The 25,381-nt window shown below is 44.2% G+C and overlaps 2 protein-coding genes across 2 annotated transcripts; both read left to right on the forward strand.

Moving 5' to 3' along the window:
- Window positions 1–19,052: 19,052 nt before the first annotated feature.
- Window positions 19,053–20,273, forward strand: LOC125512735 (senescence-specific cysteine protease SAG39). The gene is made up of 2 exons (XM_048677826.1): window positions 19,053–19,504; window positions 19,601–20,273. The coding sequence occupies exons 1-2, from the start codon at window positions 19,072–19,074 to the stop codon at window positions 20,185–20,187; spliced, it is 1,020 nt and encodes a 339-aa protein (XP_048533783.1). The 5' UTR covers window positions 19,053–19,071; the 3' UTR covers window positions 20,188–20,273.
- Window positions 20,274–21,666: 1,393 nt separating this feature from the next.
- Window positions 21,667–25,354, forward strand: LOC125515001 (sugar transporter ERD6-like 16). The gene is made up of 17 exons (XM_048680409.1): window positions 21,667–22,013; window positions 22,096–22,158; window positions 22,300–22,389; window positions 22,550–22,609; window positions 22,699–22,764; window positions 22,863–22,928; window positions 23,025–23,100; window positions 23,204–23,268; window positions 23,357–23,449; window positions 23,536–23,701; window positions 23,786–23,832; window positions 23,913–23,975; window positions 24,048–24,107; window positions 24,186–24,239; window positions 24,327–24,386; window positions 24,506–24,620; window positions 24,710–25,354. The coding sequence occupies exons 1-17, from the start codon at window positions 21,867–21,869 to the stop codon at window positions 24,829–24,831; spliced, it is 1,413 nt and encodes a 470-aa protein (XP_048536366.1). The 5' UTR covers window positions 21,667–21,866; the 3' UTR covers window positions 24,832–25,354.
- Window positions 25,355–25,381: the final 27 nt, after the last annotated feature.

Consider the following 25,381-nt stretch of genomic DNA (forward strand, 5'->3'; position numbering starts at 1 on the left):
GAGCCGAGCTCAATCTCACACCTTGCAAAACAGGCAAGAATCCTTTCTTGGACTGATCCATTTTGAACTTCTTCAAAATCTTATCAAGGTATGTGCTTTGTGAAAGACCTATGAGGCGTCTTGATCTATCTCTATAGATCTTGATGCCTAATATATAAGCAGCTTCTCCAAGGTCCTTCATTGAAAAACTCTTATTCAAGTAGGCCTTGATGCTGTCCAAGAGTTCTATATCATTTCCCGTCAAAAGTATGTCATCTACATATAGTATGAGAAATGCTACAGAGCTCCCACTCACTTTCTTGTAAACGCAGGCTTCTCCATAAGTCTGCGTAAACCCAAACGCTTTGATCATCTCATCAAAGCGAATGTTCCAACTCCGAGATGCTTGCACCAGCCCATAAATCGAGCGTTGGAGCTTTCACACCTTGTCAGCATTCTTAGGATCGACAAAACCTTCCGGCTGCATCATATACAATTCTTCCTTAAGGAAACCATTAAGGAATGCCGTTTTGACGTCCATTTGCCATATTTCATAATCATAGAATGCGGCAATCGCTAACATGATTCGGACGGACTTCAGCTTCGCTATCGGTGAGAAAGTCTCATCGTAGTCAACCCCTTGAACTTGTCGATAACCCTTAGCGACAAGCCGAGCTTTATAGATGGTCACATTACCATCCGCGTCTGTCTTCTTCTTAAAGATCCATTTATTTTCTATGGCTCGCCGCTCAATGGGCAAGTCAGTCAAAGTCCATACTTTGTTTTCATACATGGATCCTATCTCAGATTTCATGGCTTCTAGCCATTTGTCGGAATCCGGGCCCGCCATCGCTTCTTCATAGTTCGAAGGTTCACCGTTGTCTAACAACATGATTTCCAAGACAGGGTTGCCGTACCACTCTGGTGCGGAACGTGTCCTTGTGGACCTTCGAATTTCAGTAGGAGCTTGATCAGAAGTATCTTGATCATCATCATTAACTTCCTCTCCAGTCGGTGCAGGCACCTCAGGAACATTTTCTTGAGTTGCGCCATTTTCCGGTTCAAGAGGTAATACTTCATCAATTTCTACTTTCCTCCCATTTACTTCTTTCGAGAGAAACTCTTTCTCTAGAAAGGACTCATTCTTGGCAACAAAGATCTTGCCTTCGGATCTGAGGTAGAAGGTATACCCAATAGTTTCTTTAGGGTATCCTATGAAGACGCATTTTTCCGACTTGGGTTCGAGCTTTTCAGGTTGAAGTTTCCTGACATAAGCATCGCATCCCCAAACTTTTAGAAACAACAGCTTAGGTTTCTTCCCAAACCATAATTCAAACGGTGTCGTCTCAACGGATTTCGACGGTGCCCTATTTAAAGTGAATGCGGCAGTCTCTAAAGCATAGCCCCAAAAAGATAACGGTAAATCGGTAAGAGACATCATAGATCGTACCATATCTAATAGAGTGCGATTACGACGTTCGGACACACCATTACGCTGAGGTGTTCCAGGCGGCGTGAGTTGTGAAACTATTCCACATTTCCTTAAGTGTGTGCCAAATTCGTGACTCAAGTATTCTCCTCCATGATCTGATCGTAGAAACTTGATTTTCCTGTCACGTTGATTCTCAATCTCACTCTGAAATTCCTTGAACTTTTTAAAGATTTCAGACTTGTGTTTCATTAAGTAGACATACCCATATCTACTCAAGTCATCAGTGAGGGTGAGAACATAACGATAGCCACCGCGAGCCTCAACACTCATTGGACCGCACACATCAGTATGTATGATTTCCAATAAGTTGGTTGCTCGCTCCATTGTTCCTGAGAACGGAGTCTTGGTCATCTTACCCATGAGGCATGGTTCGCACGTGTCAAATGATTCATAATCAAGAGACTCTAAAAGTCCATCTGTATGGAGCTTCTTCATGCGTTTGACACCTATGTGACCAAGGCGGCAGTGCCACAAGTATGTGGGACTATCATTATCAACCTTACATCTTTTGGTACTCACACTATGAATATGTGTAGCATTACGCTCGAGATTCATTAAGAATAAACCATTCACCATAGGAGCATGACCATAAAACATATCTCTCATATAAATAGAACAACCATTATTCTTGGATTTAAATGAGTAGCCATCTCGAATTAAACGAGATCCCGATACAATGTTCATGCTCAAAGCTGGCACTAAATAACAATTATTAAGGTTTAAAACTAATCCCGAAGGTAAATATAGAGGTAGCGTGCCGACGGCGATCACATTGACCTTGGAACCATTCCCGACGCGCATCGTCACCTCGTCCTTTGCCAGTCTCCGCTTATTTCGCAGCCCCTGCTTTGAGTTACAAATGTGAGCAACTGCACCGGTATCAAATACCCAGGAGCTACTACGGGTACTAGTAAGGTACACATCAATTACATGTATATCATATATACCTTTTGTTTTGCCGGCCTTCTTGTCCGCTAAGTATTTGTGGCAGTTCCGCTTCCAGTGACCACTTCCCTTGCAATAAAAGCACTCAGTCTCGGGCTTGGGTCCATTCTTTGGCTTCTTCCCAGCAGCTTGCTTGCCGGGCGCGGCAACTCCTTTGCCGTCCTTCTTGAAGCTCTTCTTACCCTTGCCCTTCTTGAACTTAGTGGTTTTATTCACCATCAACACTTGATGTTCCTTCTTGACTTCTACCTCTGCTGATTTCAGCATTGCAAATACCTCAGGAATGGTCTTTTCCATCCCCTGCATATTGAAGTTCATCACAAAGCTCTTGTAGCTTGGTGGAAGCGACTGGAGGATTCTGTCAATGACCGCATCATCCGGGAGATTAACTCCCAGCTGAGTCAAGCGGTTATGTAACCCAGACATAGTGAGTATGTGCTCACTGACAGAACTATTTTCCTCCATCTTACAGCTAAAGAATTTGTCGGAGACTTCATATCTCTCGACCCGGGCATGAGCTTGAAAAACCATTTTCAGCTCTTCGAAAATCTCATATGCTCCATGTCTCTCAAAACGCTTTTGGAGCCCCGGCTCTAAGCTATAAAGCATGCCACACTGAACGAGGGAGTAGTCATCAGCACGTGTCTGCCAAGCGTTCATAACGTCTTGGTTCTGTGGGACGGGTGGATCACCTAGCGGTGCTTGTAGGACATAATCTTTCTTGGCAGCTATGAGGATGATCCTCAGGTTCCGGACCCAGTCCGTATAGTTGCTGCCATCGTCTTTCAGCTTGGTTTTCTCTAGGAACGCGTTGAAGTTGAGGACTACGTTGGCCATTTGATCTACAAGACATATTGTAAAGATTTTAGACTAAGTTCATGATAATTAAGTTCATCTAATCAAATTATTCAATAAACTCCCACTTAGATAGACATCCCTCTTCTAGTCATCTAAGTATACCATGATCCGAGTTAGCTAGGCCGTGTCCGATCATCACGTGAGACGGACTAGTCAACGTCGGTGAACATCTTCATGTTGATCGTATCTTCTATACGACTCATGCTCGACCTTTCGGTCTTTTGTGTTCCGAGGCCATGTCTATACACATGCTAGGCTCGTCAAGTCAACCTAAGTGTTTGCATGTGTAAATCTGTCTTACACCCGTTGTATGTGAACGTTTGAATCAAACACCCGATCATCACGTGGTGCATTGAAGCAACGAACTGTCGCAACGGTGCACAGTTAGGGGGAACACTTTCTTGAAATTATTATGAGGGATCATCTTATTTACTACCGTCGTTCTAAGTAAACAAGATGCAAAACATGATAAACATCAAATGCAATCAAATTATAAAAGTGACATGATATGGCCAATATCACATATCTCCTTTGATCTCTATCTTGGGGCTCCATGATAACCTTGTCACCGGCATGACACCATGATCTCCATCATCATGATCTCCATCATTGTGTCTCCATGAAGTTGCTCGCCAACTGTTACTTCTACTACTATGGCTAACGCGTTTAGCAATAAAGTAAAGTAATTTACATGGCGTTTCTCAATGACATGCAGGTCATACAAAAAATAAAGACAACTCCTATGGCTCCTGCCGGTTGTCATACTCATCGACATGCAAGTCGTGATTCCTATTACAATAGCATGAACATCTCATACATCACATATAGATCATTCATCATTCATCACAACTTTGGCCATATCATATCACAAAGCACTTGCTGCAAAAACAAGTTAGACGTCCTCTAATTGTTGTTGCAAGTTTTACGTGGCTGAAGTAGGGTTCTAGCAAGAACGTTTTCTTACCTACGTGAAAGCCACAACGTGATTTGTCAACTTCTATTTACCCTTCATAAGGACCCTGTTCATCGAATCCGCTCCAACTAAAGTAGGAGAGACAGACACCCGCCAGCCACCTTATGCAACTTGTGCATGTTAGTCGGTGGAACCGGTCTCACGTAAGCGTACGTGTAAGGTTGGTCCGGGCCGCTTCATCCCACAATACCGTTGAAGCAAGATAAGACTAGTAGCGGCAAGAAAGTTGACAACATCAACGCCCACAACAAATTGTGTTCTACTCGTGCAAGAGAACTACGCATAGACCTAGCTCATGATGCCACTGTTGGGGAACGTAGCAGAAAACAAAATTTTTCCTACGGTTTCACCAAGATCCATCTAGGAGTTCATCTAGCAACGAGTGATTAGATGCATCTACGTACCTTGTAGATCGCGAGCGGAAGCGTTCAAAGAACGGGGATGAGGTAGTCGTACTCAACGTGATTCGAATCACCGAAGATCCTAGCACCGAACGGACGGTACCTCCGCGTTCAACACACGTACGGTTAGCGTAACGTCTCCTTCTTATTGATCCAGCAAGAGGGAAGGAGAAGTTGAGGAAGATGGCTCCAGCAGCAGCACGACGGCGTGGTGGTGATGGAGCTGCAGTACTCCGTCAGGGCTTCGCCAAGCGCTATGGAGGAGGAGGAGGTGTTGGAGAGGGAGAAGGAGGCAGCCAGGGGCTAGGGTGCGGCTGCCCTCCCTCCCCCCACTATATATAGGACCCCTAGGGGGGCGCCGGCCCTAGGAGATGGGATCTCCAAGGGGGGGCGGCGGCCAAGGGGGGTGGCTTGCCCCCCAAGCCAAGTGGGGCGCCCCCCACCCCTAGGGTTTCCAACCCTAGGCGCAGGGGGAGGCCCAAGGGGGCGCACCAGCCCACCAGGGGCTGGTTCCCCTCCCACTTCAGCCCATGGGGCCCTCCGGGATAGGTGGCCCCACCCGGTGGACCCCCGGGACCCTTCCGGTGGTCCCGGTACAATACCGATTACCCCCGAAACTTTCCCGATGGCCGAAACTTGACTTCCTATATATAAATCTTCACCTCCGGACCATTCCGGAACTCCTCGTGACGTCCGGGATCTCATCCGGGACTCCGAACAACTTTCGGGTTACCGTATACTAATATCTCAACAACCCTAGCGTCACCGAACCTTAAGTGTGTAGACCCTACGGGTTCGGGAGACACGCAGACATGACCGAGACGACTCTCCGGTCAATAACCAACAGCGGGATCTGGATACCCATGTTGGCTCCCACATGCTCCTCGATGATCTCATCGGATGAACCACGATGTCGAGGATTCAATCAATCCGTATACAATTCCCTTTGTCAATCGGTACGTTACTTGTAGGGAGTAGGATGTACCGGTCTACCCACATGTAAGGTGCTAGCGCTTCTGAAAGACTGTGTCTCGGTCATCCGTCTTCTCAAACACCCTGTAGTGCGAGAAACCAAACGGAGGCGATCGAGTCTTGTGGGGAAAAGTGCGCAAACCTCTGCAGAGTGTACAAACTAATCATGATTAGCCGTGTCCCCGGTTATGGACAACTTGAGTATCTAGTACTTGAATATCATGTGAATCTCATCATGTTACTTCTAATTAATGTTGTTGGGTTTTAATTAATTAATTGGGATCGGAATGCTGTCAACCATTCTCGATGTTTAACAACTACCTTGATAGTTAAATAAATTTATTCCTTTGCAGTAGGGAAAAACTGGCTTTACGCAAAACTGTAACCATAGAGCTTTCCACCAGCCATATATGCATATAGTATAGCTGTTTCATTCCATTACTCTCTATGTGTTACATTGCCAGCATATTCCATGTGCTGACCCGTTTTCGGGCTGCAACTTCTCATGTTGCAGACTTTTCAGACGACGAGTAAGGTGTTTTAGGTCGTGGTTCTATACTCAGTGATGCCGTTGGAGTTGATGGACCCATTTATCTTCCAAGTCTTCCGCTGTTATCGACACTAGATGGCCTTAAGCCATATTTATTGTAATAAGTTCTCTTTGAGACAACGATGTAATAAGTGTGTGATTGCCACTCTGCTATAAATCCTTCGATGTACTGTGTGGTGTCAGCATTACTGATCCAGGGATGACACCTGAGCACAGAGCGCTTGATCCATTCGGGTCGGGTCGCCACAGAGATGGTATCAGAGCACACGCTGACTGTAGGACACGACCACTAAGTTAAAGCCATAGATCACCATTCTCTTCTCATTTTCTAACTCCTCATCTTTTCTACTCTTTTAGGATGACGAACGCGAAGATTAAGTACGCTCAACCGGATGAAGGCACACCATTTGGATTTCACCTGAAGGAAGTCACCAAGTACCTGAACATTGGATTACCAAGCTTCACGGGAACCTTCAACGCCACTCTGCCTGAAGAGGAGCGCTGGAAGATTCAAGCTCACGTTCCGGGAAGGACATTCGCACCAATCACGAAGCCCATAGATAGTGTTTTCAATGCACCAACCTGGAGTCTGGGAAGGAGCATGGCAGCTCATATCACCATAGGACGCATTGGAGAAGTTTATCAAGAAGACCTCAAGGACACTATCTACCAGATTTGCGGACGCCGAGATGAACAATGGGAGTTAGTCAGCACCAAGAAGGATAGATCCATTGCATCTTTCATCCAGGAGTTAAACCAGCACATTCGACGCCACGAGAACCAGATGTGCAATGATATGATAGAGTTGAAGAATGCGAAGGCAAGGATCATCGAGCTAGAAGGAGAACTGAAGTCTACACGCAAGGACTACATGGACGAGATCGTAGCTCTAGCAAGACACAATGGCGATCTTAAGCAGGAGATTGAAGAACTCAAGAGGAAGTTAGCATCCAAGGAGGAAGACGAGTACGTCGCATGTCCGGACAACTACATCATCATCGACGACACCGATTCGGATCCAAGTGAACCCGACTTTGAAGACGAAGCTGGAGCAGATATCATGGAGTCTTCCACCGGTTCAAATTTCTAGATGACCACCAGATAGTAGTAGTATTTCCCCATGTAAACATTATAGTCGAGCACTTTTGCGATAGTTTTAGACCGATTGTAAGCCCTTGTTTGATTGAATGAAGTGATTTTGTGTGCATTTGCTCATGTGCATTGGGGTAGTGTTTTCCCTTTAGACCTCACTCTATTCTTAATCTCGTCTTTTCTAAACCCTCAGATGCCTCCGAGACGTGACAATGGATTTCCACCGGAGCTCACTCAGTTGATCCAGCAGCAGAATCAATTGATGCAGATGTTAGTCCAGAACCAGCAGAACAACAACAACAACCCACCACCACCACCACCTGTTGACCACTTAGCCCGTTTCCTTAGGCTGAATCCGCCGGTGTTTTCCAGTAGCACCGAGCCAATAGTAGCAGACGATTGGCTCCGCAAGATAGGAAGGGAGTTGACCACTGCAGGATGCACGGATGGTGAGAAAGTGAAGTTTGCCGCTCACCAGCTTGACGGACCCGCGGCAGCATGGTGGGAGAATTTCACAGCCACTTACCCAGTTGACACTGTCACATGGGATCAGTTTCAGCAAGCTTTCCGCACTGCCCATGTTTCAGCAGGAGCTATGGCCATGAAGAAGCGTGAGTTTCGCAACTTACGCCAAGGAGGAAGGACAGTTGGCCAGTACGTTGACGATTTCAGCAAGTTAGCACGTTATGCCCCAGATGACGTTGCTACGGATGCAGCTAAGCAGGAGAAGTTTCTGGAAGGACTGAATGATGAACTAAGCATGAAGTTGATGGTAGCAAGTTTCAACAACTACCAGGAGTTGGTAGATCGTGCCATCATGATTGAAGGAAAGCAACAGCAGATTGAGAACCGTAAGAGGAAGTATGGACAGGGGAAGTATAACTCTGGAGCCCAGCAGAAGCCCCGTTTTACCCCTAAACCGGGATTTCAGTTTCAGCATACCCATGGAGGAGGTAGCTCGCACAACCATAATGGCCACAAGAATGGTAATGGGAATGGAGGAAGCAACGGCCAGAACCGGACCACCCCATCGACCCCAACCAAGAGAGATCTGAGTCAAGTCACTGTTTCAAGTGTTCCAAGACCGGACATTATGCCAATGAATGTCCTGAAGGCCAGAATGGAAATGGCAATGGAAGCTCTGGGAAGAAGCCGAACCCTTTCAATAGGGGACAGGTGAACCACGTTAATGTGGAGGAGGTTGAAGATCAGCCTGATGCAGTAATCGGTAAGTTTTTGGTTAAGTCATTTACCGCACTCGTTCTTTGATACTGGTGCATCGCATTCATACATATCAAGGGGATTTGTGGAAAAGTATAGCCTGCCCACTAGGATTCTTAAAACGCCTATGCTAGTAAGCTCGCCAGGAGCAGAGTACATGGCCAGACAAGGATGTTTCCAAGTGCCATTAAGTATAGGAAGGCATGTTTTCCCAACGGATTTAATTATTCTGGAATCCCAAGGTCTGGATGTGATTCTTGGTATGGATTGGCTGTCGATGTATGGAGGAAACATCGATTGCGCCAGTAAGACAATTTTGCTTACCACACCAGAAGGAAGAAGGATCAAGTATGTATCCCGGCATGTGCCAAACAGGACACAAGTAAACTGCCTAACAGGAGTTGTGCAAGAAGAAGTACCAGTGGTGAAAGGATTTTCCTGATGTATTTCCTGAGGAATTGCCAGGCATGCCACCGGATAGAGACATTGAGTTTTTGATTGAGTTATTGCCAGGTACAGGCCCAATATCGAAGCGACCGTACCGGATGCCAGCAAAGGATTTGGTGGAAATTAAGAATCAGATTAAGGAGTTATTGGATAAAGGTTACATTCGCCCAAGTTCTTCGCCTTGGGGATCACCCGTACTTCTAGTGGAAAAGAAGGATGGATCATTAAGGATGGTTGTAGATTATCGGGGATTGAATGAAGTAACCATCAAGAACAAGTACCCACTGCCAATGATCAACGATCTGTTTGATCGGTTGCAAGGAGCTAAAGTGTTTTCCAAGATCGATTTGCGATCAGGGTACCATCAGTTGAAGATTCGAGAGCAGGACATACCTAAGACAGCATTCACCACGAGATATGGACTGTATGAGTATACCGTTATGTCATTTGGATTGACTAACGCACCTGCCTATTTTATGAACCTGATGAACAAAGTGTTTATGGAGTTTTTGGATAAGTTCGTCGTAGTGTTCATTGATGACATCCTGGTTTATTCAAAGAATGAAGAGGAGCATAAGGAACATTTGCGTTTGGTTTTGGAGAAACTAAGGGAACATCAGTTATATGCCAAATTCAGCAAATGTGAGTTTTGGTTGAAGGAAGTTGGATTCCTCGGACACGTTATATCCGGAGAAGGTATAGCAGTTGACCCCACAAAGGTTGAGACCGTAACCGAATGGGAAGCACCAACAACAGTTGGAGAGATCCGGAGTTTTCTTGGACTCGCAGGATACTACCGGAGATTCATTGAGAACTTTTCAAAGATTGCAAAGCCTATGACTGAATTGTTGAAGAAGGATACTAAGTTCAAATGGACTGAGGAGTGTGAGGCTAGTTTCCAGGAGTTGAAGAAACGCTTGGTTACCTCACCAGTATTGATTTTGCCAGATCAGACCAAGGATTATGAGGTGTATTGCGACGCTTCACGTCGAGGACTTGGAGCAGTGCTTATGCAGGAAGGGAGAGTTGTTTCGTATGCTTCACGACAACTGAAGCCTCATGAGTTGAATTATGCCACGCATGATTTGGAGTTAGCAGCCGTAGTGCATGCATTGAAAACGTGGAGACATTTCCTCATTGGAAATCATTGTGAGGTGTACACGGATCACAAGAGTTTGAAGTACATTTTCACGCAGAAGGAGTTGAACCTCAGACAAAGGAGATGGTTGGAGCTCATCAAGGATTATGACATGAGATTGCATTACCATCCCGGAAAAGCTAATGTAGTAGCTGACGCATTGAGCCGTAAGAGCCATGTCAATACTCTAATGACGGGAAAGTACCAAAGGAGTTAGCAGAAAACCTTCGTGAGCTATGTTTGGAAATAGTTCCGAGAGGCTATGTAGCAGCATTGGAGATTCAGTCAACATTGATGGATAAAATCAGAGAAGCTCAGAAATCTGACAAGGAGATTGCTTCTATAAAAGAGAGAATGAGCAAAGGAAAAGCAAAGGGATTTCGTGAGGATGAGCACGATACCCTATGGTTTGAGGACCGTGTTTATGTGCCCAATGACCCGGAGATCAGGAAGTTGATTTTGCAAGAGGCACATGATTCACCGTATTCGATTCACCCAGGGAATACCAAGATGTATTTGGATTTGAAGGAAACATTCTGGTGGACCGGAATGAAGAAGGATATTGCAGCATATGTAGCAGTTTGTGACGTATGTCAGAGAGTAAAGGCAGAGCATCAGAAGCCAGCAGGATTGTTACAACCATTGCCGATACCCGAATGGAAGTGGGATAAGATAGGCATGGATTTTATCACAGGACTACCCAGGACGAAAGCAGGCTATGACTCGATATGGGTAGTAGTTGATCGTTTGACGAAGGTAGCACATTTTATTCCAGTTAAGACCACTTACACCAGTGCTAAGTTGGCAAAGATATACATGACTAGGATCATTTGTTTGCATGGAGTTCCGAGGAGTATCGTATCAGATAGAGGAACCCAATTTACCTCAAAGTTTTGGAATCAGTTGCATGAAACTTTAGGAACCAGACTAGAGTTCAGCACAGCTTTTCATCCGCAGACAGATGGACAGACCGAGAGAGTCAATCAGATTTTGGAAGATATGCTGAGAGCTTGTGCACTAGATTATGGATCTAGCGGACGATAACTTGCCGTATGCGGAGTTTTCTTATAACAACAGTTACCAAACCAGTTTGAAGATGGCACCTTTCGAAGCTTTATACGGAAGGAGGTGCAGGACACCGTTGTCATGGGACGAAGTTGGAGACCGTCAATTCTTTGGACCAGATTTGATTAAGGAGTCTGAACGGAAAGTTAAGTTGATTCGCGATAGGCTCAAGGTAGCCCAGTCCAGGCAGAAGAGCTACGCAGATTCAAAACGCAAGGAGACAGTTTACGAAACTGGAGACAGAGTTTATCTTCGAGTATCCCCACTTCGAGGAGTTAAGCGCTTTGGAGTTAAGGGAAAGTTAGCACCGCGTTTCGTTGGACCGTATAAGATCTTGCAACGTATGGGAGAAGTCGCTTATAAGTTGGAATTACCAGAGAGCTGTCAGGAGTTCATGATGTATTCCATGTTTCTCAGCTGAAGAAATGTCATGCCGAGATGGCGGAGGTACCGCTAAGAGATACCGTGCCACTCGAAGCGATTCAGTTGAAGGACCGACTTAACGTATGAGGAGAAGCCAGTCAAGATTCTCGATTATGCCAGCAGAGTTACCCGCAGCAAGGTTATCAAGTTTTGCAAAGTTCAGTGGAACCACCACTCAGAGGATGAAGCCACCTGGGAAAGAGAAGAAGATTTGCTCAAGGACCACCCTCACCTATTTTCTAGCCAACCCGAATCTCGAGGGCGAGATTCATCTTAAGGGGGGTAGGTTTGTAACATCCCAAATTTGCAATTTGGAATGTTATACACTAGATCATCATGCATATCATATTTTCTTGCATTTTGGTTGATCCTAGAAATTTCACGCAACTCAAGGACCTTCGGAGAGAGTTGGAGATTTCGTTATTTTCATATTTGAGAGTTTTCTCGAATTTGAAAAGAGGATCATTTGATTTATTTATTTCATCTTCAATAATTTTTCCGATATCAAAAATATAAGAGAGGGAATAATATGACTTTCCCAAAATTGAGGAAAAATGAAGATTTAATAAATAGATCAATTTTTTTGCCGAGTTTGTTTGTTTTCTTTGGATAGGGAAAAATGCGCGTTTTCAAAAATTGCATTTTAGGCCCGGAGTAAAGTTCATTTTGTTCGGCTCATTTTTAGGAGTCGGGGAAAATTTACTTTAGGTTTTGGAGTTCGTTTAGATTTTCTTTCTTTTGTTTTTCTGCGCGCGTAACCGATTTAAAAAAAAGCAGCGCCCCGCCTGGGCCAAGGGCCCAGCCGGCCGGCCCAGCCGCCAGCCGCCCTGCGCGCCAGCGCCAGCCGCCAGCCTCGCCCGAGTCCTGGAAGGACTCCAGGCCGCCGCCGCCCTTGCCCCTTGCCCCTTCCCCAAGTCTCTAGCCCCCCCTCCTATATAAATACCCAACACCCCCCCCTCTCCACCCCAAGCCGCAGCCACCGCCGCCTCCCGCCCCGAGCCGCGCGCCAGCCCGCCGCCTAGCTGCCGCCCCGCCTAGCCGCCGCCGCCGCCCTTAGCCGCCGCCGCCGGACCCCGCCGCCTCCGGAGGTAGCCGCGCCTCTCTTTTTCTTCCCCGGTCCGGTTTTTCCTAAAAGAACCGTTCCGTTTTCTCTCCGATTCTTTTCTTTTTCTTCCGGTTTTGTTTCGGTTTTCTTCCGAAACCCTAGATCGGTTTTCCATTTCTTTTTCGGTTTCTTTTCCGAAAACCCTAGATCGGTTTTCGTTCTTCTTTCGGACCGTTCGTCTCAACGAACGTGATCACCGATTTTTCCCGGTTAACGACGCCGTTCGTTTAACCGTTCGTCTTTCTTTTCGTCGGATTTATTCCGCGATCGCGATCTCAGATCCGATCTTCGTTCTAGTCTTTCTTCTCGCTCGTTTATCGGAATCAGGTGATTCAAGCGCCTGGAGTTTCGTTTCGAAACCGCCGTTCCGTCTAATCAACTTGAACAAGCTTTTGCTACAGTAAAATTTGACCTAGTTTCAACTTGCTAGAACCGAGTTGTTTTCTTCCGCCGTTTGTTTTCTCGTTCTTTCTTTGCAACCGGAGTTCTTAAGTTGAACTTCTGGTTCGTTCTCTTGTTCGAGTTTTACCTGTGCATTAGATGAGTACTTATTGTATGCTTGTTGTTTGTCTGCGATAGATCACCCGGATTGCGCCGCTTGTTACTTCGAAACCCTAGGTCTCGCGGATCATCAGCAAGGCAAGTAACACTTTGATCATACCTTTTCTACAACCCATGTTTTATTGCATTAGATCAATCCTCTCACATTGCATGATTAGGATCTAATTAAATTGTGGGATGGGAAGTAGATGAGGTAGTACCTATTACCTGTATTATTATGAAACCTTTGGGAGTTACTTCTACGTTTGCTTATTATGCCATGCTATGCTAGTAGACGTGGATTGGGTGAGTGATATCCATGACAGATGTGAGATTGATAATTAAGGTTTATCTAAGGTGGCAACTTAAACACACATCTGGGTGGATTGAGGCACCTGATGTCTATCAGGACTTGCCTGTTTTTTTTGGACCGCCACCCAGGCTCAAAGGGATCATAAGATCATTCATGCTAGAACTTCCGTGTGCAGCCACAAGCCATTATGGGCTCTGGCATAGTTGACTAAGTTGTGCGAACTCTTACGGGTAGACTAGCAGATGTAGGGAGTAGGTGTGTACCGGTCTACCCACATGTAAGGTGCTAGCGCTTCTGAAAGACTGTGTCTCGGTCATCCGTCTTCTCAAACACCATGTAGTGCGAGAAACCAAACGGAGGCGATCGAGTCTTGTGGGGAAAAGTGCGCAAACCTCTGCAGAGTGTACAAACTAATCATGATTAGCCGTGTCCCCGGTTATGGACAACTTGAGTATCTAGTACTTGAATATCATGTGAATCTCATCATGTTACTTCTAATTAATGTTGTTGGGTTTTAATTGTTCACTTAATTGGGATCGGAATGCTGTCAACCATTCTCGATGTTTAACAACTACCTTGATAGTTAAATAAATTTATTCCTTTGCAGTAGGAAAAAACTGGCTTTACGCAAAACTGTAACCATAGAGCTTTCCACTAGCCATATATGCATATAGTATAGCTGTTCATTCCATTACTCTCTATGTGTTACATTGCCAGCATATTCCATGTGCTGACCCGTTTTCGGGCTGCAACTTCTATGTTGCAGACTTTTCAGACGACGAGTAAGGTGTTTCTTAGGTCGTGGTTCTATACTCAGTGATGCCGTTGGAGTTGATGGACCCATTCATCTTCCAAGTCTTCCGCTGTTATCGACACTAGATGGCCTTAAGCCATATTTATTGTAATAAGTTCTCTTTGAGACAACGATGTAATAAGTGTGTGATTGCCACTCTGCTATAAATCCTTCGATGTACTGTGTGGTGTCAGCATTACTGATCCAGGGATGACACCTGAGCACAGAGCGCTTGATCCATTCGGGTCGGGTCCGCCACATCAAACCGGCTCGTATGTTGTGTGGAATTGTGAGCGGATAACAATTTCACACAGGAAACAGCTATGACCATGATTACGCCAAGCTATTTAGGTGAGACTATAGAATACTCAAGCTTATCTCGTTGTCTGAGCAAGAACTAGTGGATTGTGATGTCCATGGTGAAGATCAAGGTTGCGAAGGTGGGCTTATGGATAATGCCTTCAAGTTCATAATCAAGAATGGCGGTCTCACAACCGAGTCCAACTACCCATATACCGCGGCAGATGACAAGTGCAAGAGTCGAACCAACGGTGCCGCAACCATCAAAAGCTATGAGGATGTTCCAGCCAACAACGAGGGAGCTCTCATGCAAGCCGTCGCAAGCCAACCCGTCTCGGTGGCTGTAGATGGAGGAGATATGACCTTCCAATTTTACAAAGGTGGAGTGATGACAGGCTCATGTGGCACAGACCTGGACCATGGTATTGCAGCTATTGGTTATGGCAAGACCAGCAATGGCACAAAGTATTGGTTGCTGAAGAATTCATGGGGAACAACATGGGGCGAGAACGGATATTTAAGAATGGAGAAGGACATTCCTGACAAGAAAGGCATGTGTGGCCTTGCGATGGAGCCTTCTTACCCCACTGCATAGAATGTGCGTCATATGCAACATATCATGTGTCTACTTTAAATATGTATAGTTTGTGTGTGTATCTAAAGTATACTTTGTACTTCATATTTCGTGAATACAATGTAAATTATGCCACATATGTTAAGATTGATGAAGAAGTTGTGTTAGCTATGTCATTCGGAGATTTGGCACCAGTTGTGTTTTGTAAGTGAACTGTGTTGTCTCTTGTTCCTTCGTATTTGTAGAATGAACTCTTTGAGTAGTATTTATTTTCATGATAATCTTAGAACCATAAAAAAATGTGAAATGGTGGAGTTGATTTGCAAATAAATGTTGCAACCCGAGAATGAAACAAAATGTTTTTTATATCTCGAGGAAGTGACATAGGAAGGACTTTTCCCTCCACCAATTCCCGTCGTCATGGTTCCTCAACGTTCGGCAACAAGCTCCTCTCCCCAATTGCAACACCAACCTTAATTTTACTCTGGATAACCCACAATTAGAAAGTGGACCTTAATTATGATTAGTAATTAAAATATTACGATTAGCATCGTGGGGGTCCATACCTCAATTTGGTAGAGAAAATAATGAAGAAAAAATAAGCTAACTTTCTGCTAGAAATGAACAGGCAGGCTAACAACTCCTTCCCATATGGAAGAGATGGTCCACATATATGGATGTGACTATTGTTTCATTTTGCACTTTCTAATCTATAGAACAACTGCGCCACATAATAAGGAAAAATGATTTGGTCCCAAGGTAATCCTCTACGGAAAGTAACTTCAATCAAAGGGCTCACCTCACCTACAAAAACGGCCGGAATGGGTTCGATTAATTAACCACGATAGTATAGTGCTGACGGAGAAGATGAAATGTAGAGAGTGATGAGATGGTTAGTGAGCTTTAATTTTTTTAGTTAGTTTTAGTGTAGGTTTCATTTTCTTCAGTTTTGTCAGTACTATGATGAGTGTTATGCATCTTTTTCATTAGTTTTTCTATAGTTTCATTGTAGTTTTTTTATATTCATTGTGTGTTTAGTCTCTCACTCATTGAATGTCGTTCCTCATCCCCAAGTCTTCACCATATAAGATTTTCGGTGCTTTTGTGCCTTGCCATTGTTCCTTTTCAGATTCTCAAGCATAAACTATTTTATCAACATTCATTAGTTCTTAAGTAGTTATTCCATTTTTCATTAGTTATCTTTCTTACTTCTATGGTCTTAGTCTTTTTTTATGAACCACTTCTATGATCTGAGTCTTTACTTTGTTATTGGGCTACTTATTTTTCTGAAGTCAATTCTTCTTTGAGCGTTGTGCCTTTCTTAAGTCCTCGGTCACACCTTCATTCTCTCTGGCTGACTTTGTCTTTTTCAGTCTATTAGTCATATTTCTCATTCTCATTCATAGCTTGTACAACCATGATAGTTCATTAGTTTTCCTGGCAGTACGGTCGTTCAGTCCTAAGTGTCTTTTCTACTGTCTTCATCTTCATCGTTAGTCTCTCTTAATTATTTAGTACTCTTATTCAGTTTGCACTATGTTTTATTCTTTCCTTGCTCTCTTAGGCTAGGCAAGAAAATTCTGATAAAGCATATGTTCAGCGATTATTTTACTTACTCGCTCTGTATCTCTGTTTTCATGTTCTTTTGCCTGATCGCCGCAGCAGTTTTTTTCCGATGATGGACATGAATATTGTGGAAAAAAGGATTAGCATCATGATCCTTTTTTGTTAGCCAAACTGGCATAATGAATGAACGCATACTGGATTCGTGCCTTGGGGGCTATGTCTGTGGACTACCTCAATGTAAGTGACATCATGCACAACCATCTGGTAATTTTGGGCATCAATTTTTGTGTAAGTAGTCCCTTCTCTCACATGATTCTTCCTTCCTTCCTTTGATTTCTTTATTTTTTTCTCATGGTGTTTTCTATTTTTGCCTCCTGAACTGTAGTGAATCACAACGAAAATTGCATGTCCATTGAACGTCCCTTGAACTTAAAGTTTATTGATGACAGCGGTACACGTATCAACCGTGTTATCATTGCAAGAGTTTCAATGAAAGGTGTTATTTCTTCAGTTCCACAACATCCTTTAGAGATCGGAGTTCAGTGTTCAGTGAATCCTGGTGGGTTCTTTGTTGTCTGCGTGAGATGGTAATGGGTTTGCAAGCGTCCCGTTAGGGACAGTCTGAGTGCAAACAATCTCCTAAAGGTCCAAGAAGGAGATGTAGAATCCAACACTCAAGGAAACACGTGGGGCAAGGATCGTGGGGGATGAATGGATCTAACTCTTTCTTATTGATCACTAGCGTGACCACAAGTGATTAAGGATCTTTGTTGTCAAATTTTGGCCCAAATTACGATGGCGACTAGTAAACCCGGACGGAGGTAGTAATTTTCTCCTTTTACAGATGGTAATGACTAACCTTTTCATCAAAGAGAACCAAAAATCTCAAAACATACCACATGAATCTTTCAACGTACCTAGGTCTTCTATCTTGCGACGCTTTCGCTATCGACAAGTTCAGTTCACGCTTCCTCCCATTTATTGACATCGCACATTATGATTTAAAGCATATTTCTTAAAACCTAGTTTCAAATTATAAACCAATTCAATCTTTGAGGAAAAGGTCATATTTCATTATTTAACAAACAAATTTTATTTTTTGCTTTTGTAATTATATATTTAATTACTATGTTTGCTAGAAATGGGGCGTTCTGAGCTCCCGGATTGTTTCGTGAGGTTGTCCCTTCTTGTCAGTTGGCCATCGCTCGTTTCTCCCACGTCGGTCTCATCTGCATGTGTGTGTGTGTGTTCGCTTTGGCTCTCAGGCTGCATGTTGTCGTTTCTCTTGCCATGTCCCACATGTCCGTGTGGGTCCTTTATTCATTCTTGTGTACCAAATGTTCCTAGGCCTACAAGTCTGAAGGGATGAGGGGATAAGTGTTGGACACGTTGGTTGCGTGTAACACTTGGCGCTTTGCAGAGTGTGTGTGTCATGTGCAGTGTTACATACCATCACTCATCCTTGAGTTGCAACGCTGGACTACCTAGCCACCTGCAACTCTCATTAAGCAGGGGGCCTCCCGCTAACCATGGCCGCCAGAAATATGTGATGGTAGTGAGATATGAACCATCTACAATGCTGGCAAGTATATCCGACGGTATTAATATTAATTCATGGACTTGACGTACTAGGGATACCAATCCATGTTTGAACTCAAGAGTAAATTACTTATCATTAGTTAATTAACTAATCATAGTTCTCTTAACATTTGATGACCTGACAGGTTAAGTTGTCTTAATCAACTTGCCGTTTCCACTCGTCTCTGCAAGCGGTCACATTTAATCACTTTTCATCGGTAGGCTACAAGAATTTTTATCAATGTTTTTTGCACGCACTCATAGTTTTGTAAATCAACATAAGCTAAGACTTGGTGTTACGCTTAAAATTTAGGGTGTAAAAAAATTATATGTATTTTTGGTTCCTGGGTACTCATGCCAACACGTTTACGGAGCTCCATAGGAATAGGATCGATAGAAAAGCCTGTCAGCATCACCATGCAATCACATTGAACTAAGTATGTATGAAGTATCAAAATATGTCGTAATCATGGTTACTTGATTTTTCTTGTACTAACATCCAAAGTTCTGGCACAACATGTTTATTATTCTCATATGCTAAGGAAAGCGTACACCATATGCACACATATTTATTTATACTATCCGCCTACCAGATGTACTTCACCGCTACGTTGGAGACCATCTCAATCCCCCATATTCAAATACATACATCCATGCAACTATATAAGACACCCAGTACCATTCACAAAACCAAACCAGAGCACACACTACACACTAGTAGTAGCAAGCAATTCATCAAACATAACATGGCCATCCCAAAAGCTTTGATCCTTGGCATCGTCGGATGCGTCTGCTTCTGCAGTTCGGTCCTAGCAGCTCGTGAGCTCAGCGATGACTTATCGATGGTGGCAAGGCACGAGAGCTGGATGGTGCAGTACGGTCGTGTGTACAAGGACGATGCTGAGAAGGCGCAACGATTCGAGGTGTTCAAGGCCAATGTCGGGTTCATCGAGTCGTTTAATGCCAAGAACCTCAAGTTCTATTTGGGCGTCAATCAGTTCGCCGACCTAACGAACGAGGAGTTCAAGGCGAGGAAGGCTAACAAGGGGTACAAACCGAGCATGGAAAGGATGCCTACCGGATTTAGGTATGAGAATGTAAGTTTCGATGCACTTCCGGCAACTGTAGACTGGAGAACTAAAGGAGCAGTCACCCCCATCAAGGATCAGGGCCAATGTGGTAAGTATGTTTAGGGTAATAATATATTGCATATATGTTTGAATTTTTAATGAGAATGTCCTCTTATAGTATCTGCACAAACGTAAACATTTGTAGGTTGTTGTTGGGCTTTTTCTGCTGTCGCTGCTACAGAGGGCGTCGTTAAGCTGAAAACCGGCAAGCTTATCTCGTTGTCTGAGCAAGAACTAGTGGATTGTGATGTCCATGGTGAAGATCAAGGTTGCGAAGGTGGGCTTATGGATGATGCCTTCAAGTTCATAATCAAGAATGGCGGTCTCACAACCGAGTCCAATTACCCATATACCGCGGCAGATGACAAGTGCAAGAGTGGAACCAACGGTGCCGCAACCATCAAAAGCTATGAGGATGTTCCAGCCAACAACGAGGGAGCTCTCATGCAAGCCGTCGCAAGCCAACCCGTCTCGGTGGCTGTAGATGGAGGAGATATGACCTTCCAATTTTACAAAGGTGGAGTGATGACAGGCTCATGTGGCACAGACCTGGACCATGGTATTGCAGCTATTGGTTATGGCAAGACCAGCGATGGCACAAAGTATTGGTTGCTGAAGAATTCATGGGGAACAACATGGGGCGAGAACGGATATTTAAGAATGGAGAAGGACATTCCTGACAAGAAAGGCATGTGTGGCCTTGCGATGGAGCCTTCTTACCCCACTGCATAGAATGAGCTTCATATGCAACATATCATGTGTCTACTTTAAATACGTATAGTTTGTGTGTGTATCTAAAGTAAAGTTTGTACTTTATATTTCGTGAATACAATGTAAATTATGGCACATATGTTAAGATTGATGAAGAAGTTGTGTTAGCTCTATCATTTGGAGATTTGGCACTAGTTGTGTTTTGTAAGTGAACTATGTTGTCTCTTCTTCCTTCATATTTGTAGAATGAACTCTTTGAGTAGTTTTATTTTCACGATAATCTTAGAACAATAAAAAATGTGAAAATGGTGAAGTTGATTTGCAAATAAATGTTGCAGCCTGAGAATGGAACAAAATGTTTTTTATATCTCGAGGAAGTGAAATAGGGTGGACTTTTCCCTCCACCAATTCCCGTCGTCCTGGTCCTTCAACGCTCGACAACAGCCTCCTCTCCCCAACTACAACACCAACCATAATTTTACTCTGGATAATCCACAATTAGAAAATGGACCTTAATTATGATTAGTAATTAAAATAATACGATTAGCATCATGGGGGTCCATACCTCAATATGGTAGAGCACATAAATGAAGAAACAATAAGCTAGCTTTCTACTAGTAATGAACAGGCAGGCTAACAACTCCTTCCCATATGGAAGAGATGGTCCACATATATGGATGTGACTATTGTTTTGTTTTGCACTTTCTAATCTATAAAACAACTTCACCACATAATAAGGAAAAGATGATTTGGTCCCAACTGAAAGAATGATTTGTGTGAGCAGTCCCTTCTATCACATGATTCTTCCTTCCTTTGATTTGCTCCTTTTTTTCTCATGTTGTTGTTTATTTTTGCCTCCACACCTGTAGTGAATCACAACGGAAATTGCACGTGCATTGAACATCCCTGGAAGTTAACTTTTACTGAGGGCAGCGGTACACGTATCGACTGTGCTATCATTTAAAGTTATATATTTTCATACTTTGATAGGTGTTCTTTATTTAGAGATCAGAGTTCAGTGTTCAGTGAATCCTGATGGGTTCTTTGTTGTCTGTGTGAGCGGCCCGCTAGGAACACTCTAAGTGCAAACAATATCTTAATGGTCCAAGAGGGAGATGTAGAAGCCAACACTCAAGGAAACACGTGGGGCAAGGATCGTGTGGGATTGGATCTGGCTCTGTCATTGATCACTAGCGTGTCCACAAGCGATTAAGGATCTACTTAGTGGCTTTGGTTATGTTTGTTTTCTCGGATCTCCCTGAGCATGCATATCCGGCAAAATCATATCACAATCTGTTTTTTTTAGTACTAAAATAAGGCAGATGAACAGCTAATTTGGACTCGATGGGATCTCCGGAAGAGGACAGTGAACAACTAGAAAATGCATGGCCACATGAGCAACGACAGTGCCTTTTCCAAAGCAAGTATCCACATGCTTGTTCTTGCCAATTTAACTTTCTTATCTCGCGTGAATGAGCTGTCCGTTGGTGACTAATGGCCCAATATCAGTTGTCCTGCAGGAGCACTTGTTAAATGTCACGGCAGATTGTGCCCCATGTTACGGCATTCCATTCAATGATACCAACAAAATGACATGCTCTTACCAACATGGCAGAGATTATATGTATCCGCCCATCTTGTAGCTGAGCACGCACTGGCAGTGGTGGTTTTGCTTTGCACTTAAGTAGCTTCTTGTAGCGATGACAAGGGGTGGTGATGCGGCGGCGGAGGCGAGCGAGCACCTCCTTGGCCCGCCGCCGGCGAGGGGTGGCGACGGGTCGTCGCTGGGGATGGTCATGGCCAGCACCGGCGTCGCCGTGCTCGGCTCTTTCGCCTTCGGCGTCGCGGTGAGTCTACTATCATAGTTGAGCGTCATCTGGAGCCTTTTGCTTGAGAAACAATTTCTGTATGTGATTGGCGCTGCTGCAGATTGGTTACTCCGCACCAGCTGAGGCCGGGATCAGCCGGGACCTCCAGCTGACCCTCTCCGAGGTACGTCCGTCCGTGCCTCATGTGCCACCAATGCCTCACGGACATGGCTCCGGGCCAACTATTCAACTCAAATCGATGGCCGTGGCATTTCTCATAGTACTGTTGTTATTCCCAGTTTCTCATCCGTGTAATAATCTGCAGTACTCTGTTTTCGGGTCGGTAATAACAATCGGGGCCATGATCGGAGCGGTCGCGAGCGGGCAGATTGCAGATGTTGCTGGACGAAAAGGGGTATGTTTAGTACTACTCTGTCCCATAATGTAAGATATTTTCTTACACTAGTGTAGTGTCAAAAAAGTCTTATACTATGAGACGGAGGTAGTAGTGTATAATATGCCCGCCAGAATGATCATCTATTTCATGACCCAAATTGTTTGTGTGCTGGGAGCAGGCGATGAGGGCCTCTGCTCTCGTTTCCATCGTCGGATGGCTGGCTATCTTCTCTGCACAGGTCTTTTCCCTTCTTGTACCATCACACCACCGTGCAAGAGTACATAGCTGCTGATGTGCCTCTGAACTTTTGTTTGTGCTAACTTTCAGAGTGCTTCTTCACTTGATTTTGGGAGATTTTGCACCGGACTCGGCGTCGGAGTGTTTTCGTATGTGGTACGTACGATCATCATTTAATCACACTGTTCAGCAAACAGCCGGATCTTTCAGACAATTTCAACTTAACACTAACACTAGCCCTTGCAACCCAACAGGTGCCGGTTTTCATTGCAGAAATTGCTCCGAAGGCTCTTCGTGGGGGGCTTACAGCTCTGAATCCAGTAACTCTTTTCCTCCTTGAAACAAAATATGAACACACTATAGCCTTGCTGGCCTTTTGGGAACAACTCTGAAATTTCTGCCTGAACTGCATGCAGTTGATGATAGGCACTGGATTATCCGTGACGTATATCGTCGGCACAGTCGTGTCCTGGCGCATGCTGGCCATGGCTGGTACATACAATATCTTACAATTCCACATTGTAGTTTTTGTGTTGACCATCCTCATGTACTCTGATCTGATGACCTCCCCCTCTGGCATGGCATGTATACACAGGACTTGCTCCATGCATATTTCTCATAGCTGGTCTCTTCTTCATTCCTGAATCTCCTCGATGGCTGGTAAATAATTTACTGACTGAATGACATCCTGCTTGTTGTAGCATCTAGTTGTCACACTTACCAATTCAGCATCAAATGTTCACCACAGGTAAAGGTTGGCCGGCAAAAGGAGTTTGGAATAGCACTCCAGCGCCTCCGTGGCAGAGACGCGGATGTGTCCCTTGAAGCTGCAGAAATCAAGGTTTGGCGCCGCTAGCTGTGTTTAGTTTTGTCGATTCAGAAAAAATATGCGGCGTCGTCATGGAAATGGAATTGCTCTACATGCAGGACTTCGTCGAAACTATTGACAATCTTCCAAAGCCTGGAATTCAGGATCTCTTCAGCAGGCCATACATCCGTCCTGTCATTATCGGCGCCGGTCTAATGGTTTTCCAGCAGTTTGCAGGGATAAACGGGATCCTGTTCTACGCCAGTGAAACATTTGTCTCAGCTGGTAAGCTGGCAGATCTCGGACTTGGAGATAATTGATTTTTGTCAGTTAAGTTCTGAAAGTTAAGTTATGTTGAGTTACCTGCAGGGTTCGATTCAGGAAACCTAGGAACAATCTTGATGGCCTGTATCCAAGTGAAGCTAATAACACGTACATCAATTTTCATCAAATTCCTCAGTAACTTTTTGAATTTGTGTAATCTTCATTATAACAGTTACCGCTGACAACACTTGGAGCTCTACTGATGGACCGGAGTGGGAGAAAGCCACTATTATTAGTAAGCTCAGAGATAAAACTTGGCCAACATGAACACTAATTCTGACCTTTCATTTTATTTTATTTTCTGCAGATTTCGACATCTGGACTCCTCGTCGGGACTCTTATGTCAGCAGTATCATTCTACCTTAAGGTAACTTTCATGCTCTTTTATGTCCTTTAATTCCTTTTGTATCAAAACTTCATCAAGTGGAATCTCTGCTGCATGTAGATTCACGGGATATTCCCGAAGCAAGTCCCAGTCATCACGCTCACCAGCATATTGGTACACCTGAAAAGCCTTTGTTTGCAAGTGACCTGATGCGTATCTGAACTTTTTTCCACGCTAAATCGTTTTGTATAACTGAAACAGGTCTACATTGCAAGCTATTCACTAGGGATGGGTTCCGTTCCTTGGGTCATAATGTCAGAGGTTTAGAGTTCACACTTCAAAACAATCAAATTTCTTCGTCGCTCGAGATTTCTTACAACACCATATGAACTTACTTAGAAATGAGATGTTATTGACATGGTCGATTGGATTGGACGCAGATATTCCCCATTAACATGAAAGGAATCGGCGGAAGCTTCGTGACTCTGGTGAACTGGTTGGCTTCATTAGCAGTTTCCTTCGCCTTCAACTTCCTCATGAGCTGGAGTGCTTCAGGTCAGCCAAATATACGTCAGCCCCCTATGGACTATGGTGTTGCTTGAATCATCCAGGGACGTTTGTCTGATATGCAGCAAATCTTGTAGGAACATTCTTCTTCTTCGCCTTCGTTTGCGCCGTGGCTATTCTCTTCATTGTGAAGATCGTGCCGGAGACTAAAGGCAAGACCTTGGAAGAGATTCAGGCTTCCATAAACTGCAGCACATGAGTGGCTTGGAGAAACACGGCTGTTGTGTTCACTGTGAAGATCGTGCCATGAGACAAAAGGCAAGACATTGGAAGATATTCAACCTTTGATAAACTGCAGCACATGTGTGGTTTCGAGGAAGTTAGATGACACATTTTTCTTTGCCCACACAATTGTATACAATGTGTATCGAATCTGTAATGAAGATGGGTATCAGGATAGCTAAAACGTGCAGAAGATTTCGATGTTGGTGTATCCTTCTAGAGGATTTGCAACTGCCTCCTCTTCTATTAGATCTGCCAAAATAGTACTCCCTCTGTCCCAAAATAAGTGTTTCAACTCTAGTACAACTTCGTACTAAAGTTTGTACAAAGTTGAGACACTTATTTTTGGACGGAGGGAGTATGATATATAGTCAAACAAAAAGAGAGTGAATTTTCATCTGCTGATGTAATCAGCTGAGAGCAAGACTTGCAGTCAGGCATGTTACATAGTGCCTTGCTGCGCAGTTTTTCTCTGGGGTTGTAAAATCTTTTGGTCTTTATTCCTCTTGAGCATGTCTGCCTTTGGC

The sequence above is a fragment of the Triticum urartu genome, chromosome 6, assembly GCF_003073215.2.
Source record: "Triticum urartu cultivar G1812 chromosome 6, Tu2.1, whole genome shotgun sequence".
Taxonomy (NCBI): domain Eukaryota; kingdom Viridiplantae; phylum Streptophyta; class Magnoliopsida; order Poales; family Poaceae; genus Triticum; species Triticum urartu.